Here is a 19,088-nt window from a genome sequence, read left to right as displayed (position 1 = left end):
ATGAAAGGCCTATTTTATTCAGATAGTGGCATAAAGGGAGCATGTAAATGTTGAAGAGCATAGATGAAAGAGAAGAACCTTGCGGGACTCCTTGTGGGAGAGGTATAAGATCAGATGTATTGTTTTTGTAAGATACATTGAAAGATCTATTAGAGAGAAAAGAGTTAAACCATTGAAAGATATTACCATTGATACCAATTTCAACAAGTCTGTGTAGAAGTATCTTGTGATTGAATCAAAGGCAGCAGAGATGTCCAGAAGAATCAAGATAAATGAGGTTCCTTTGTCGAATCCTCGATGAATTGTATCAATCAAAGTAATTAGTAATGATTCAGTGCTATGGCCTTTCTTAAAACCATGTTGAGCAGGAAGAAGAATGTTCTGGTTCTCTAAGAATTCCGAGAGTTGTAAATGAACTGTTTTTTCAATAATTTTAGTAAGGAAAGGTAGAATAGAGATTGGTCGGTAATTAGATAAAATTGATGGATCCAGCTGCAGTTTTTTTAGAATTGGTTTAACTACAGCACATTGAAGTGAATTTGGAAGGAGACCTTGTTGAAGAGAAAGATTAACAATATTTGTGATGGGTCTAGCTAAACAATTTGGAATTAGTTTTAGGATTTTTATTGGGATGGTATCAAGTGGATGAGCCACTGGGTTAATTTTTTGAATGATGGATTCAACCTCAGAGGAGGCGATAGTCTCGAATTGTGACCAAATAGGAGTAATAGAAGAAGTAGGTGTCAAAAAATCCAAATTATGAGGTAGACTTATTGGAGTAAGCTTCGATATTTTGTCTTTAAGATAATTGGCAAATTCATGACTTGATATTGTTGATATCTCTTTTTGTGAATCACAATTAATAGACTGAGTCAATTTAGACACAAAGTATTTTTGGATTATATTGATAATCATGAATTCTTTTTGAGTAGTAATTTCTTTTGGTCATATTGATGTCTGTAGAATAAATGTATAATAATGTTTTATATCTATCAAGTAGTTGATTAGTGGGATTTTTTTCTCCAGGCTTTTTCAGCTTGTCTTAATAGCCTTTTTTTGATTTTTAAGTCTAGATTATACCATGGTGTTGTGTGTTTTCTTGAGATTTTTATTTTTTTTTATGACGGTAGGACAAATAATTTTAGCAGTTTCTGCATTAATTGTAAACCAACAGTTCACTGCAGATAAAGTGTTTGAAGTATCCAATTGTTTTAGGGCCTCCGGAAGGGTTTTTTCCCAGAATTTCGCTAGGGCATGATTTGATGAATTTAATGAATTTTTCATTAATGTGAGTGTGTATATAAGAGAAGTCTACTTGGAATTTAGTTTTGATTAATTTATGATCTGAACAGGGAATAGATATAGTAGAAGGGGGTGAGATGAGATATATTTTGTCGTTGATAAATATAAGATCTAAAATGTGCCCTGATTTTTGAGTGGGGGCTTTGACTAATTGTTTGAAGCCCATAGCTGTTAGTGTGTTCAGTAAAAGCTCTGATGCAGGTGATAGAGGAGATTTATCAATGTGGAGATTAAAATCACCTAATATAATGGTAGGGAAATTGGAGTTAATAGAAGAAGAAATAGATTCAATAAGTGCATCTGGACCTTTATTAAGACAGCCAGGAGGAGAATAAACCAACAGAATTTGCAGTGACTTTTGGGACCTCCGACTTAATATCGCCATGATATTAAGTCGAAAGTGCACAGAAAAGCAGTTTTTACTGCTTTTCCGTGCACTTTCCCGGTGCAGAGAGAAATTAACGCCTACCTTTGGGTATTTGCATGTTGCGGGCGCTATTAGTTTCGGGGGGGTTGGACGCGCGTTTTCGACGTGCTATTACCCCTTACTGAATAAGGGGTAAAGCTAGCGCGTCGAAAACGCATGCCCAAACGCGTGTCCAAATGCAGGTTAACAGTGCACTCCACCGGAGCGCACTGTACTGTATCGGCCTGTTTATGTGCTCCCTATCTGCTCCTGCATATAGTTCAAGCTCCTCTTTCTCACCTACAAATGACTTCACTTTGCAGTTCCTCACTACATCTCCTCTTACCTCTCGATGCCCCTCTTCATGCACTCTGCTCATCAGACAAGTCACTCCTATCTGTCCTCTTCTCCTCTACCACCAATTCCCGACTCCATGCTTCCCACCTGGCTGTGTCATGTGCTTGGAATAGTCTTCCTGAACTCTCTCGCCATGGTTAAATCCCATCTAAAGACCCACTGTCCTGAAGCTGCTTTTAAATCTTAGGCTTGATTGTCTGCTTTTACCTTATTAACAGGCCGATACAGTAAAGCACGGCCGCGGTTACCCTGCTTCTAACCCACTTCTAACTCACAATTTGGCCGCGTAAGTCCAACCCGCGATTCACCTCCCCTTTAACCTCATCCTTACCGCTTCTTTAAATCAACCGGTAACCCTTTCCGCCCGCAGCATGTATATGAGATGTAAACACTCCGATTAGCTATTCCCTCCCATACAGCAATGTGCGCCCCTATTATCTCCTTTTTAACCTGTAGTTTTGCTGCACGTTTAACCTGCTAACTTACTGCCTACCCTTACCCCTGCGTTAGTGTGGAGCGTCGGTCAGAGAGACGAAATTTCATGGGCAAACGACCCCCTCACCCCCCGGGACCCTTCCCCTGGCGTTAGTGTGGTGTGACAGCAATAGACAGGCTCTGGTCAAAATCCCCCCCTCCCGAAGCAAGGCGCAGGGCGAAAATCGACATGTCATTAAATAAAGTATAATAAAAGTAAACTTACTGCATGTGAATTTTCTTTGAACAGTCCTCTCTCTCTCTCCTCCTCCCGAGGCGTGTACTGCGGCTCCCCTGCCTCCCGGGGGCAGCCGGCGGCGAAAGCGGCGGGCGAAAGCGTACGGGCGGGCGGGCGAAAGCCTGCGGGCGGGCGGGCGAAAGCCTGCGGGCGAAAGTGAATGAATGCACACCCGTACGCGGCGGGAGCCGGCAGGCGTGCATTCATTCACTCACCTTCGCCGGCGGGCGTGCATGCATCCATCCAGTGTAGGGAGCTGGCGAGCACGCATCCATCCAGCGGAGGGAGCTGGCGGCGAAAGCGGCTTCCAGCAGCCCCTGCCGGCGAAGGTGAATGAATGCACGCCTGTGTGTGCAATTTGGGCACTCAAGGCAGTGCATTAGCGAACGCAGACGTCACACGCCGTGACGTCACGCCTTGAGCTCCCAAATTGCATGCACAGGCGTGCATTCATTCACCGCCGGCGGGGGCTGCTGGAAGCCACTTTCGCCGCCGGCTCCCTCCGCCTGGATGAATGCACGCCCGCCGGCTCCCGCCGCGTACGGGCGTGCATTCATTCACTGTCGCCCGTATGCTTTCGCCCGCCCGCCCGTACGCTTTCGCCTGCCGCTTTCGCCACCGGGGGCAGCGGTTGCCCCCGGGAGGCAGGGGAGCCGCAGTATGAGCCTTAGGAGGAGGAGAGAGAGAGAGGACTGTTAAAAGTAAACTTACTGCATGTGAATTTTCTTTGATTACTCTTATTACACTTTATTCACTTTTGTTTTAATTTTCGCACTGCCTTGCTTCGGGAGGGGGGGGAAGAGGACTCGCAATCCCCCCTGGTACCTGTCATTTCAAACGTCATTTGAAATGATGTTTGAAATGACAGGTACCAACACACCCAGGATACTGTATAGGCGCTGTATAGCGCTCTATACAGTAAAATGGATTGCGCGGGCCTAACGCATCACGGACGCTTCTTGGACGCGGCTTGCATTTGCAAGCTATTTAAATACAGTATCGAGCGGTAGGTGATCCGAACTGTGCGTGCGGTGAACGCGGGTGCGCCCGGCCGTAACGCACCTCTTCCTACCATTCCTTACTGTATCGGCCTGTAACTAACTTTATTTTTTTTAACCATTCTCTTGCTTTATGTAATGCCCCAAGTCTCTTGTCCTGTAAGCTCTATTGAGGAGGGACTGTCTTTCTTGTGTGTTTGTACAACACTGCATGTTGTACAGTGTTCTGGAAATGTGGTAATCAGATATATCACCAAAATGCACAACTGCATCCAAATTAAATCACAAATATATAGCATTAAGCCATGTATATAACACACTACAATATTAAACACCTCTAACTAGTATTCCATATCCATCATAGTTGTTTCAAATGAAGTATGTCAATGGATTAGTCTCTATGCAAAAAACATAAGGGAAAGTGGATAAACCCTTTTGTATACTTTTTTCCATATAGGTTGGGGAAAATATTTCCATGTAACCACTGAACAAGGTTTATTGTAAAATATTCTGACCTATTTTTGTTTTTTATAGCTTTGGTCCACATCTTACTGGCAGAAAGCCATGTGCAAGAAATGTGAGAGGCAAAAAAAAAAAAGACTATTTTGCTGCTAGCAGCAGCAGCTGTAACCTGCTCTTATTTTCTCAATTTTGGAGGGTGGGGAGGAAAAGGGCCAAACTTTCATGGCACACCTGAGGAGCTGTAGCACACCAGACAGACAAAGAGCGAGCAGCTGGTTCGTGGAGTTCCCAACATCGTAATAGTCTTTTGTTTTCGAGAAGATACTATCTCATAGAAAGGAAGGCCTATGAGGGACGTATTTCCTGTATAGACTTTTCTTGATTTCTATCTTTGTTATTGCAATAACTATTTGCCTTGATTAAATCCATGTAATGCTTGTGATGCTGTTTGCTTATTACTGATATTCACTTTGATACTGTCTTTACTGATTATACAATTTTCTACCGATTTTTACCATGTTTAGTAAACTAAAGTTTGGCTTTTCCAAGATTGGGTGTGTGTTCTATGATGTACTATGACCCCCATTTTAGGCCACCTCTCACAACTTGTTACTACTCAGCATCGTACCTCTGAGAGCTCAGAAAAAAATAAATAAATAAACCACACTTAGCAGTATAGCAGGGAAGGTTCTGGATTGGATTAAAGGAAAGCAAATTATTAGGTAAGATTAAGTTTCACCTTCCTAGTCATCCAATCAGACCAGTCCAGATGAATGGGATGTCCCCAAGCTATTTCAGAATAGGTCTAGATATTATCAACCCTGTTCCCTCCTTCATAATGAAACTTGCATCCTACTTCTAACATCCAAATGGGAGAATTTGGAAAGGGCTTGCAAAGAAGACTAAGATACTGCCTTACAGAAATCCAGCAGAAAACGACACACAATTCCACCCCACAATGCCACTTGTACTCTAGTAGAAGAGCCTTGAGCTGCTTTGATAAGGGCCAGCCTTTATCCATGTATACTGCCAACCAGCCCTCTATGATCCAATGGACAAAGGAGGTCTTGGCAGCAACTTCACTTCAGCTAACACCACTAAATAAAACAAAAGGCCAATCAGATTCATGAACTCATTTGGGTCCTATAGACACTATCAAACATCCCCCTAACATCCAAGGAGAGGAGGACCTGAAAAATCTCTACTGATTACTGATGGATCCAAACCATATTCTTAGATATCTTCATTAAGGGCCCCTTGCAAGACCTGCCAAAAAAAAAAAATCCCCACCAAGGAAAAAAACCTAAAAGGATAAACAACTTCAGGTCAAAATGGCGATCCCACTAAAAAGATTTAAAAAAAAAACCAAAAACAAAACCTGGCACACATCCCAAGAAAGGACAAAATCTTGATGCAGAGGCCTGAAATATAGAATTTCTCCCAAAAAATCTCAGGAATAAACTATAACATGCAACAGCCGCCACTTGTACTCTTAGAGAGACTGCCTTAAAAAAATTATTAAAAAGGGTATACAGGCATTCCTAGAAGGAATGCATCTAGTGAAACATCAGTGATCAAACACCCCTTAAAAGCTGAAGGATGCTAAGGAGGAAGAATATATCTAGACTTCAAAATAGAGTTAACTCCTATGGATCAGACAATACCTCACAAGGGCCAGGCCGTAAGACAGTATTGACCCAGATCTACGTCAAGAATAGGCCCCAGAAAGAAAGATCCTGGATAGGAAGAAGCTGCAATGACTTTTGAACTCACAATCTAATGAGGTCCACAGCCCAGGGATGTCTTGGCCAATCTGGCACCACCAGAAGAAGCCAAATCATCCGTTGAATAATTCAACCCATTAGGGAAAACAGAATCCAAGCCACCTACAACAACCACCATTGAAATAAAGCACTCAGGCCACAAAACTACTTTTGCTTCCTCAGAATTGAAATCTGCAACATCTTTGCATTTATCTGTCACCACAAAATGCATCCTTGGCACACTCAATCTCTGAAGTGTTAAGTTGAACATCACCGAGAATATGTTCTACTTGCTGGCATAGAGTATATGGAAGTCTCAGGAAATACGCCTAAACATCTTGCACTCCTGCTACATGAGCAGCCGAGAGCCACTTCAGATTGCTTACTGCTCATCTGAGAAGCCAAGCTCCTCTCTTCTGAAATCTGAGGACTTCTGGTACCACTCTGGCAATGTACAGAAGTGACTGCAGCAACATTGGCTAATATGACTCATACCACCAGGCCTCTGAGAAGAAACACAGATCTCCAGAGAGCCAACTGAAAAAACTCTGGGTTCCAGGCAAGAGATGGATCACTGTTTCCTCTACTAACTATGGATCATGAGCTCTCCCACCTAAAGAACAGGCTATTAAGTTCACTTAGAGAATAGCCACTGCCATTAGCAATGGTTACATGGAATAGACTTAGTTTTTGGGTACTTGCCAGGTTCTTATGGCCTGGATTGGCCACTGTTGGAAACAGGATGCTGGGCTTGATGGACCCTTGGTCTGACCCAGTATGGCATTTTCTTATGTTCTTACATCATCACCACCACCCATCAGCCGTCATTGCAAGGCTTGTATGGAAATGGCAATCTCCTGCAATAAACCACTGACTGAGGGTCCCATCTGGACAGCAACACCTCAAAGATCTCATAAGCATCCTTACCCTGGACATGAGATCCAATGCAATGGCCATGGAATCTAAGAACTGCAGGTAACTCCAGACCAAAGGATTCCCTATGAATAATAAATGAAGTTACTTGTGCCAATTTTGTTAATCGATCCAGACTGATGTTGGTGTCAAAAAGGTTTGTCAGATATTCAAGGGACTGGGAAGCCCATAAAATCCTCTTGGAGAAGCTAACCACTAGGTGGTCAAAACTGCCTACTGTTCCGATTTTGCTCAGATGAGCCAAACACCCAAGTAAGAGTGGACCAAGTCTCCTTTCCATAGAGCTACCATCACCACTAACATCACTGTCAAAAGGGTTTGCAGAGTCATTACTAATTCAAAGGGAAGAAATACTTGACGATCCTTACTGACCAAATGTGAAGATATGCTTCCATAATATTCACTGAAGACAGGAATTCACCCTGCCTCACTGCCACTAATACAGACTCCAAGGCCTATGACAAGAGTTATCAGAACAGAACATATTTGGAATAAATCTAAAAATCCCACTGATCCATGGTTATTCAGACCAATTATATTACAACTGTGACATGCAGCTGCCCATCTCTTGAAACAGAGATTGGGTCCCTAACAGAAAAATGCATTAGAAACTATGGGAGGATCTGGATTAAATGGAAGCTCTGTGCTTACTACCTCTTTTGGCAGCCCAAAGACTGAAATCTACCCAAGGGAACAAAGACCTCTGGCCAGAGGAAGTTTTCCCCTACCTGAATCACTGAGTGTCTTGAAGTCCAGGTCGGGCCCAATTGCTTCGCAAAGCTCTTCCAGACATATCCTTGGGGATCTTCAGCACTTCGGAGTCACCAAGCTGTAGCTATTCTCTCAAGATACCCTTCAAACTAGAAGTCCCTTGTAGAGAAAAGCTTCATCAAATTCATCTTAGAAATAGAGTCTGCCAACATCTGACAATGGTGTGAATGAATCCAAAGGAGGCATCAGCCCAATCAGCTGTCCCTGGTTTCAACTGAACAGTCTCATCCAGACTTTTGCCACAAGCTCCAGATAACTCTCCTTGGACTTGTCGTTACAAACACAAACCAGACTAAACCACACTAATATACTCACCTGTCTGCTTTAAACTTGACTCAATCTTTCTATCCTGAGTGATCTGCAAGGGTTCACCCCTTTCTATTGGTATGGAGGGCCCTTTGGTGTTAAAACATATCTTTGGAAACTTATTTGTTTTATTTTATTTTTCTCAAACTCCTAAGGCACCAAGGTTTACACTCTAGCCAAGTCGCAGCTTCCTTAAAAAAACTCTCTCTGGAGAGGCTGTTGGATTCGTGGACCCTTGGACCGATCGGAACCAGATGGCGAGCCGCTGAGTGAGGTGGCAGCGGAAGTCCCGATCGGAAGGCGGCAAGGACCGAGTTCTGAGTGGCTGAAGTGGGATCCCGGAAAGCCCTATGCGACCAAGGGCTGTGGCAAGGAAGGACGAAACGGTGAAGCTGGTACGATGGTGAGAAGATCTTCACCCTGGAAGCCGAGCCTCCCCCGAGAGGGGCTCGTAGGAGTTCGGCCGCTGGGACTTAGGAGATTCACCCTGGAAGCCGGCGTCCCCCCAGGAGGAGCCCGTAGGGACCCGGCCGCTGGGACTTAGGAGAGCCTGCGGGGGCGGAGTCAGATGGAGTCCGAAGTAGTCGCTCACCAGTCCAGAGTCGTGTGCCAGGGAATCGTCGCTTGCCAGTCCGGGATCAGAAGCCAAAGGATCACTGTAAGCCACACCGGGGTCCGAGAGCCGGGAGTCGTCGTAAGCCAGTCCGAGGTCTAGAGCCAGAAGGAACACCGTAAGCCGCGCCGGGTCAGAAGCCAAGAGTCGTCGTAATCCAGTCCAGAGTCAGAAGCCGAGAATCACCGTAAGCCAGTCCGAGATCAGGAAGCACAGGGAAGCAAGAGGATCAGGAACGCAGCAACTGGAGACAGGGTAAACCTGGGAACCTCGTTGCAAGGCAGGGACTAGGTCCAGCTGCAGGGCTTAAGTACCCTGCAGCGTCTGACGTCATCGGTGGGCGTTCCTGCAGGTTTCCCGCGCTGGTCCCTTTAAATAAAGAGTAGAGACGCGCGCGCACGTCTAGGGGGCGGGGCCTACCGCCGCGAGACGCCGGCTGCTCCGGCGCGGTAAGGAGGCAGGAGCCGAAGAGGCTGCAGGCCCGGGCGAGGTGGGGAGACGCCGGGCCTGCGGCGGCCGGGGTCCCTGGAGACCTGGGGAGCGCGGAGCCCGTCTGGCCTCCCGACGAGGTAGGAGGCGATTCCGGGGTCGGCCCGGAATTGCAACAGAGGCTACCTCAAAGCAAGTCCTGAGCTGCCTTATGAAGAGGAAGGACTTAGCGGGTTTCCTTACACTGAAGCAGAATTCTCCCAACTCTTCACTTCTGCAATACTTAAAAGATTATTCAAGATCTGCACAAATAAGGTAAGGACAACCTCTCTTTTCTTTTTTTTTTTATTATTCGAAGGAAATTCTCCTCCTCCAGCAACTCTACCTCAAACGTTTAAAATCCATGAAGGGAGTCCTCTGACCCACAAAGAAATTTCCATCCAAATACACCTCTTCCCTTGATTTTTTTTTTTTTTTTTTTTACTGCTTTCTTCCCTTAGAAATCATTAAGGTAGGAGGAACATCCTGGAAAGGATAATAGGACTAAACTCTATCCCTTTGGAAATGTCTCCTGCATGCCTAACTCCAATTAACATGGAGACCCAGGCTAGGGAAGAAGCAGATAAGGCAGTACAGCCAAGAATGGTCCCTAAAACAGCTGAGATAGCAGGTACCATGCTACCCTCCTGTACCTCGGAAGTCAGCAAAGGAGGACTTATGTACCTTCATAACACTGCGGCTTTAAAATAGCAGCTTTTCCCACCACAAAGCTCACTTTCTCATTGGGAACCAGCAGACACCCACCGCCACAAGATCCAAAATCACTGCCATGCTCTTGTCCTGCTGCCTCCTGCATCGTGGAAAGTAGGAAGGAAAGCCCTAATGCACCTAATCACTGACAGAGTTTGAAAACAGCCACCATTCCCACCACAGAGCTTATCTCATTGGCAGGAACCAGTGAACCAGGGATCAGCCAATGCAGGCCCTGCCTCAGGGCTTCCAAATGCTGCTCTACTCTTGTCCGCTGCCTCCTCCCATGATGGCAAACTTTGCTGAAGCAGCCAGCAGCCTCTGTGTACCATAATAATTGCAGAGTACGACCCTCTTCCCATGCTCCGCAGATACAGCCATGCCGTTCCAATGACCCAAACCTCCACAATCCAGGGAATAAGGTAATGACTTACCAGAGCTGAGGCATGGTTCACAGACATCCGCCGACTAGCTCCTCTGAAGGTCTGACGAAGGCTTTTTATTTTTGTCAGAGCAAACTTTACTCTGAAACACAGCAAAGAAGCTCCTTTCTTTTTCTTTTTTGAGCTGCAAGGAGGATAGAAATAAGGGAGGAAAGGAGAGAGGGAGTATAGGGGAAAGACTAGAAGTTTCTAGTTACTAGCCCCTATTTGCAGCTCCCTTGTCCAGGCGCTACTCAACCGAAGGAGGAAGTAACAATTTTCACCTCAGGAGCTGCCTCAGAAAAACTATTTTCCCCCCTAGGATCATGCTCAACTGGGGAAAGAAAGAAGTGACTTTTCACTGGAGTTGCCTTCTTCCAAAAGTTTTCCTTTCTATCCAGCCTAACCAGGCCTTCCTCCACAGCACAGGTGGCTTGTCTACCATCTGCTGGAGACAGAGAATACTGGCAGGCTGAGGTCAGTACAGATGCTTATATGGGTGACATCAATGAACCTGTTAGTCTCTGTCTACATTGGCTGGTCAGGAAGCATAACCCATTCACCTGGATTGGTTTGACTGGATGATGAGAAATAATTTTTGCTGAACAATATTGTGATATCAATAGATAGCTACTTAATATGGATTATGGCCTTGTTCATATCACTTGTGCCATCTGCTGTGTGAAGCACTTGCTGTCTTTCTCATAGGGAAGGCAAGGATGATAGTTGCATTACAAGTCATGCAAGCTTTGGTTCATGTTTTGTGATACAATTCCAGAAAAATTGTTTCTAGCTCACTACAGCCATACCAGTATACCAAAATATTATATGGAATGGAATGACATGCTCAGTCACTGGATTGTCTGAATAATGCTACAAAACCTTAGTATTGGCCTGTGTACCCATTTATATGTGCACACACTATACAACATCTGTTGAAATCTCAGCAGCTGGTTAACAAAATATTTAATTTTTTTTTTATTTTTTTTTTTTAGTGAGCTTTCAGATTAACTTCTAAAACTAATTGTAAATGTAATTAATTTTATATTATAATTAACCATAGATTCTGCTGTTAAATATAAATACATCTTAACCATAAAGTGACATTTTGATGACAGAATTGTGTGTGTAAAATCAAGACTTTGGGGTTGGCTGGGGCTATTGTGACTTAAATGTCATACATGCATAGTCTACTACTTATGACATCACCTTTGACACTCTTTGCAATGGAAATGTAATAAAGGTAAGTATATTCTTCTCTGAGCTAATGTCAACAGATATTAGATGGTATCTATCTAATGATGTTAACCTGCATAGAGCACGGGGATAACATTCAAGGAGTGGCAGGTACTACCCTTAACTGAACACATGTGGGGTAACCTGAATGGAGCAGCAGTTACTATCCTTAACAGAATGCATGGGGGTAATCTGCACAGAGAGGCACTTACTATCATAAGCAAATTGCTGGGCAAAGAAGATGGACCAATTGGTCTTTATCTGCCATCATTACCATGTTACTATGATGTCAGCTGACTGTCCAATGACATCAACTCTGGAAAAGAAATTCTCTGACCTTTTTATTCCTTTTTCATTGTGTTTAAGAAAAAAGTGAGCTTAACTAGTGAATTTTGCAATTATTAGCAGTGTGTCACAGAACAGCTAATATAATAAATACATTATATCTCACTGCAACTAAACTAACTGTTCACAAATATGCCAGTTTAAGAAATAAGGACCATCATATATTGAACCACAGTGTTAAAACTTTTGTTGGTTCTTATTTTAATCATTAATCCAAAAGTGTCATAGTCCTCTACCTGCAAAATACTTTTTAGTACTTTTTCTTTGTACAATAAAAACTCTTAATATTGCTCCACCTGACACATATCCATGTTTCTAATAGTTCTGCATCAGATCCAGCGCACACTACTCTCCATTGGCTGGAAGCATCTTTCTTGAATTTTTATCTTCCAAAAGAATTCCACATGAGATAATTACACTGGCAAACCCAAGACTTAATTTACCAAGTATTTTCCCATAGACACAGAATGGAAATAAAGCCTTCATTTTCATGACATGACACATAGTCCTGGATAACCAACAACAAAACAAATGTTCATCACATACCCTCTGCAACTGAGAATCAACACGCCACATCCGGAGAGTCTGGTCCCGTGACCATGTGACCAGCTGATGGTCCTTAGATCCTACAAGAACATACAAGATAAGTGCCAGTCACATTCCCTCCATTCTGCTGCAGGCTCTGTTCAAAACCTGACTGGTGCATGACGGCTTCCCTTGTCTTTTTAAACTGCAGTATGCAAAGGGTAAAGAGGGGATATAGGATTGTTTAAAGAAATGTCAAAGCTGTAGAGTTAGTAACTCTCTCCTCCTCCAAAAATGTGGGCTGGAATATTGTTATTTTCTTGTTAAAAGTTGTGATGTAAATATTATGTAATACTTGATTATATCATTTCATTGTAAATGTTATAATTTGAAAAATATAAATAAAAAAAAATAAATAAAATAAACTGCAGTATGCAGCTGACATTCTGACTCAATCAGGGGGATCCAATCACAATTCCAATTCACAAGTAGCTAGAGATGAATGTGTGTATGACTTCACACACTCATCTGTCAATTGTAAGAGGCCTGAAACATAAAAGGATATTTAGCATTTCAGCATTATTCATGACCAGGAATTTGAAGTGAATTAGTTCTTTCCCTCAAGATGTCTACAGCTTCCATTTCAATTTATAAATCGACCCAAGAACCTTTGTTTCAGTCGGTGCTGTGTCTAACTTTTTTCTTTATAAACTTATTTTTCCCTCCATCTGTTTCACATTTTTATTATCCTGTGGGGAAAATATCTAAGTAATTAAATGAGCAATTAAATGAGTATTTAGCTATAAACAGAAAGAAAAAAATGCATATATGTAGAGGACATAATCACAGGAGCTGCTGAGATATACGTTCATCTAATTTGTAATTTAACTTTTATTATACCAACAACAAAATTACACTTTCGGTCGGATTTTAAAAGGGTTACGTGCATAAGTTATGTACGTAACCCTTTTAAAAGCCCCCTGCGCACGCCGAGCCTATTTTGCATAGGCTCGGGGGCACACGCAAGCCCCGGGACGCGCGTAAGTCCCGGGGCTTCGCAAGGGGGGCGTGTCGCCAGCCCGGGGGCGTGGTTGAGGACTCCGGACCAGCCCCCGGGTCGGGTGATGGCGCGCCAGCAGCCCGCTAACGTGCGCAAAGTTACATCTGCCTCCGACCGGCGTAACTTTGCCAACAAAGGTAGGGGGAAGGGTTAGATAGGGCCGGGGGGGTAGAAGGAAAGTTCCCTCCGAGGCCGCTCCGATTTCGGAGTGGCCTTGGAGGGAACGGGCAGCGCGCGCAGGGCTCAGCGCGCGCAAGTTGCACAAATGTGCACCCCCTTGCGCACGCCATCCCCGGATTTTATAAGATACGCGCGGCTACACGAGTATCTTATAAAATCCAGCGTACTTTTGTTCGCGCTTGGTCCATGAACAAAAGTACGCACACGCATAGATTTAGAAAATCTACCCCAATATGAACATCAACAAGGCTTCATTCAAGAACATTGCAAAATCTTATGCAACTTAGCATATAGGTTCACAAAACATTTTTGCCCATTTTTCACCCATACTATCCCACCACCCCTTAACCCAAACATATACCCCTCCCCCTATATCAAAAGTACCACATTGTATAGTCTAAACAAAATAAGGAATGTAGCTGATAGTTCTACACCAAGCCATGTGTCTCCCATCCAGGCATAAATGAAGTTGAGTCTTTTGGTAAAGCAGTCAGCTTACCCAGATAAAACATGTTCCAAAGACGCTTTATGAGAGACAATAGAGCTGGAGCAATTTCCATCCTCCAATATGCTATTTCACATCTAGCAGCAAAGACTAGTGAGCAATTAACATTATCCTTTTTCAATGGCCAATCATTCAGAAATAAAGATAAGCGAAAAATCTTAGGATCCTTGGGCATCTTTATTTGCAGCAAATCTACCACCACTCTCCAAAAAGCCTAAACCTCTGCACGGCCGCACCATATGTGAAAAGAACCAGAAGCCCCACCCTGGCGCCAACAAAAATACTACTTTCAGCATAAGATCTTTTAAGGATGCCCTTCTGATTAGCTCAAAAGGGAACTTACACAAGGCTGTCAACACCAAGTTAAGATTCCACGGCAGATACACCCACAGAACTGAGGGACATAGATGTTGAACTCCCCATAAGAATCTCACCACATCTGGATGAGATTCTATCGAAGATCTATGAATCTTTCCTCTATAAGTGGACAATGCCGCCACCAGCAGCTTGAGGGAGTTTGAGGCCAACCCCTTTTGCAAACCTTTCTTCAAAAAAACCAAGATCATCAGAAATGAAGCGGAAAGCCTCCCATCTCCTGACATTTGGACTCGAACACCTTCCACGCTCATACATATGCTAGAGAAGTCAACATCTTTCTGGTCTGTAATAAAGTCATAATGACCTCCTCCAAATATCCCTTCACACTTTCAATCTTTTCTCTTCAAGGACCAGGCCACGAGACAAAAGTGATATGCTTGCTCCAAGAAGATAGGTCCCTGATGCAACAGATCAGGTCCTTGATGCAACAGACCAGGAACATGACTGAGTCTTAAGTGTCTGTCTGCTGCGAGATTTACCAAATCTGCAAACCAAAGCCAACAGGGTCATTCTGGAGCCAACAGAATCATTCTTCCCTCGATGCCTTTCAATTAATAAGATTATTCTTACTAAAGACAAAAGCAGAAGCCCTTGAGGCCATGAGCAGGACACAGCATCCAGACCTTCCAACTCAGGCTCTCTCCGAATGAAGAAACTTGGAACCTTGGCATTCCGTTGTGCCCCCATTAATCCAACTGGGGAACTCCCCCACAGGGCCCTGATAAGGGCAAATGCATTCTCCTCCAGTTCCCTTTCTCCAGGGACCAGAAGATGCCTTTGCAGAAAATTCACCTGCACTTTCTCCACCCCACCGCATGAGTAGTCATCAATGCCTTCAGATGTCTTGCCACCCAACAGACCAATAACTTCACTTCCAAGAAGACTGCTGGAGTTTTGGTTCCTCCCTGCCAGTTTATGTAAGCCACTGCTGTTGCAATGTCTGACAATACTCTCACCGCCTTGCCTTTGGCTAACAGCTGAAAGATTACCAAGGCTTTCCTGACTGTCCTCAACTCTAACTGACTGATGGACCAAGATGCCTCCTTCCTTGTCCATAGGCCCTGATTCTGACAAATGGCACCCCAGCTGCCCAGACTAGCATCTGTAATCACCGCTATCAGATTCAGAATGCCCAATTCTATCCCTTTCGATAAATTGGCCTACAAGAGCCCCTAAGGATTATTGGCATGCACAAATCAGGAATATTGCTGATATTGAAAAGTTGCACTATGATCTAGTAAATAAGGGTTTTAAGTACAGTCAGATTTGGGTGAAATATCTTGATTATACTGGCGATCTAGATTAAATTGGAAATTGTTCATAACTTGTTATGTATCTTCTAATATGTCTCATGAGCATCTGATTAATGTATATTGATCAATGTATATTGATTTACATTGTGCTGTGCCAACGCCTGTATAATACCTTCTAAAAAGACAATTAAGCATAAAATTGTGTTACTGTCCTTATCTGCCTGAAAGTTTTTAAATAAAGAGTTAACTGGACTGCAAGAGCAACCAAGAAAGGCTTAACCAGGTTTCTCCAAAGACAGGCGATCAGATCTCGAAATCCTCCACCTGTGGACTGCAGCGGAAAAGAAAAATGACCTGCAATGGTCTCATATGTGCAGCCACCCAAGGGACTAGATCTAGCATAGATGGCATGCATTCAAGAAAGTGAAGACATCTCCCAGCCTCTGGGAGATGTCTTCTGCAACAACTGATGAATCTGTCCTGCAGCTTCAATGTCTTGTCCCTTGTAAGAAACACCTTGCCTATACTTGTCTTGAATCAAGCCCCCAAATGTTCTATCGTCTATGCCAGAACTAGCTTGCTCTTTGCAAAAATGTATTACCTAGCCTTATGACTGCAGCAGCCAAACTATTCTGTGTATGCAACTCTTACAGTTTGTGCTTGATTTTGCACAAACCAACCAGTCATCTAAATAGGGATGAGCCAAAATACCTTCCCCCTTTGCAGAGCCGCTGCAACTACCATCACCTCCTTGGAAAATGTGTGATGAGACATTGCTAGCTTAAAGGAGAGTGTTCAAAACTGAAAATACTCACCAAACACTGTAAACTTGAGGAATTTCAATATTTATATGACTCTGCTATGTAAAAGGTTTTGAACGGCTTGGGTATTAACTAAGATTTCTGCCAATGATATTCCGTTTTTTTCTAGCCAAGCTCTCAATTTGGTCTGCACCCAGTAAGATGCTCAATATCTGTTTTTCTACTATTCATATTTGGTTAACCCACAATCACTTAAGCAATGAATCCAGACAAAACAGATTATAGTTCTAAATAGATGGCATTTACAAGAAGTCCCCACAGTATTTAATTTAGAGGGTAATGATATAAAGATTTCTCTAATTGTTCGCAACCTGAATTTATTCTGGAACCTTATCCATGAACCCCAGATTACAGCTGTGGTAAAGTCGTCCTTCACTAAATTACAAACATTGCGCAGGCTAAAACCAAAGATTTTCTTGAGATGAAGTTCCAACCAACCCAACTAGGTTGCAGCCTTCAAGAATCGAGTTTGGGAACCTCTGAAGTAAGGGATCAGGGCAAAATTTAAAAAATAAAAAATAAAATTCAGCCTACAGACATGGAAAAGAAAAGAGAATAGGCCCAATCCTTCATGAGAAGAGGGCCAGATCAGAGAAATATGGTTGGGGAAATAAAGAAGATTAAAGGGGGGAAAACGGCCAGGGCATGGTAATGTGGGGCCATCTTCTTAACATTTCTTAGATGCTTGGCTTAATACTTTACTGTGTTATAAACATTTTGCTGGAAAAAGAAAGCCACAAAACACTTGCAATTATTTAAAATAAAATATAAATAAAATAATAAAATATAAAATATCTACAGTACCTGAATGTAAACCGGTGTGATATCTCAATTGAGATCAAATGTCGGTATATAAAAATAATAAATAAAAATAAAATAAAATAAAGATTAAGAACATAAGAATATAAGAAATTGACACACTGTGTCAGACCAAGGGGCGGATTTTAAGAGCCCTGCTCACCTAAATCCACCCAAATCCGGGCGGATTTAGGCGAGCAGGGCCCTGCGTGCCGGTGAGCCTATTTTACATAGGCCTACCGGCGCGCGCAGAGCCCCGGGACTCGCGTAAGTCCCGGGGTTTTCTGAGGGGGGCGTGTCGGGGGCGTGTCGGGGGGCGGGCCCGAACCGCGCGGCGTTTTCGGGGCATGTCGGAAGCGTTCCGGGGGCATGGCCGCGCCCTCCGGACCCGCCCCCAGGTCGTGTCCCGGCGCGCTAGCGGCCCGCTGGCGCGCGGGGATTTACGCCTTCCTTCGGGAGGCGTAAATCCCCCGACAAAGGTAAGGATGGGGTTTAGACAGGGCCGGGCGGGTGGGTTAGGTAGGGGAAGGGAGGGGAAGGTGAGGGGAGGGCAAAAGAAAGTTCCCTCCGAGGCCGCTCCGATTTCGGAGCGGCCTCGGAGGGAACGGAGGTAGGCTGCGCGGCTCGGCACGCGCCGGCTATACAGAATCCATAGCCTTGCGCGCGCCGATCCCGGATTTTAGCGGATACGCGCGGCTCCGCGCGTATCTACTAAAATCCAGCGTACTTTTGCTTGCGCCTGATGCGCCAGCAAAAGTAGGCCAAATCGCGCGGTTTGAAAATCTACCCCTTAGGGTCCATCAAGCCCAGCATCCTGTTTCCAACAGTGGCCAATCCAGGTTACAAGTACCTGGCAAGTACCCAAAAACTAAGTATATCCCATGCTACTGATGCTAGTAATAGCAGTGGCTATTTTCTAAGTCAACTTGATTAATAGCAGGTAATGGACTTCTCCTGCAAGAACTTATCCAAACCTTTTTTAAACCCAGCTACTCTAACTGCACTCCCTAACATCAAATTCCAGAGTTTAATTGTGTGTTGAGTGAAAAAGAACTTTCTCTGATTAGTTTTAAATGTGCTACATGCTAACTTCATGGAGTGCCCCCTAGTCCTTCTATTATCCAAAAGAATAAATAACCTATTCACATTTACCTGTTCTAGACCTCTCATGATCTTAAAGACCTCTATCATATCCCCCCCTCAGCCGTCTCTTCTCCAAGCTGAACAGCCCTAACCTCTTTAGTCTTTCCTCAAACACCTTGAAAGTGAAAAGGCTAATCTTTTGTTTTGGTGGGGGGTTTTTTTTACTGTACACAGTTTATTACTTATCTGTAAAAGTGAAATTACTTCTTACCTGATAATTTCCTTTCCTTTAGTCCAGTCCAGACAATTGCGTTATGCTCACCGGCCAGCAGATGGAGACAGAGATCAGCAGGCTCACTGATGTCACTCCTTATATATCTCTGTGCCAACACTAGCCTGCCAATATTTCTGTAGCAAGCTAAACTGTTAGCAACTTTAAATCAAATCAATCAACAATATAAACATTTTTTTAACCTATGGATTTCCAGAAGAACAAGAAAGTTAAAGTAAAGAAGTTGTATAGTGTTCTGATAAACACTCACCTAAGGGTAAGTCTATAAACTGAACTCTTCTGACTCTGAGATGTAACTGATAAAATGGCAGCATTAGGAGGGTCCTGGACTAGTCTGACTGGACTAAAGGAAAAGAAATTATCGGGTAAAAAGTAGTTTTGCCTTCCT

General features: G+C 43.7%; 1 protein-coding gene across 5 annotated transcripts in view; it reads right to left on the bottom strand.

The window, feature by feature from the left end:
• Positions 1-19,088, bottom strand: part of WDR59 (WD repeat domain 59) — a 283,191-nt gene that overhangs the window by 182,640 nt on the left and 81,463 nt on the right. For all 5 annotated transcript variants that reach the window (XM_029608874.1, XM_029608875.1, XM_029608876.1 and 2 more), the window contains exon 11: positions 12,352-12,431. In XM_029608874.1, coding sequence (XP_029464734.1) covers positions 12,352-12,431 — 80 coding nt within the window. The remainder of the gene's footprint in view (positions 1-12,351; positions 12,432-19,088) is intronic.

The sequence above is a fragment of the Rhinatrema bivittatum genome, chromosome 7 (genome assembly GCF_901001135.1).
Source record: "Rhinatrema bivittatum chromosome 7, aRhiBiv1.1, whole genome shotgun sequence".
Classification (NCBI taxonomy): Eukaryota; Metazoa; Chordata; class Amphibia; order Gymnophiona; family Rhinatrematidae; genus Rhinatrema; species Rhinatrema bivittatum.
Note: the sequence above shows the minus strand (reverse complement) of the source record. Positions and strands in the feature narration are given on the sequence as shown.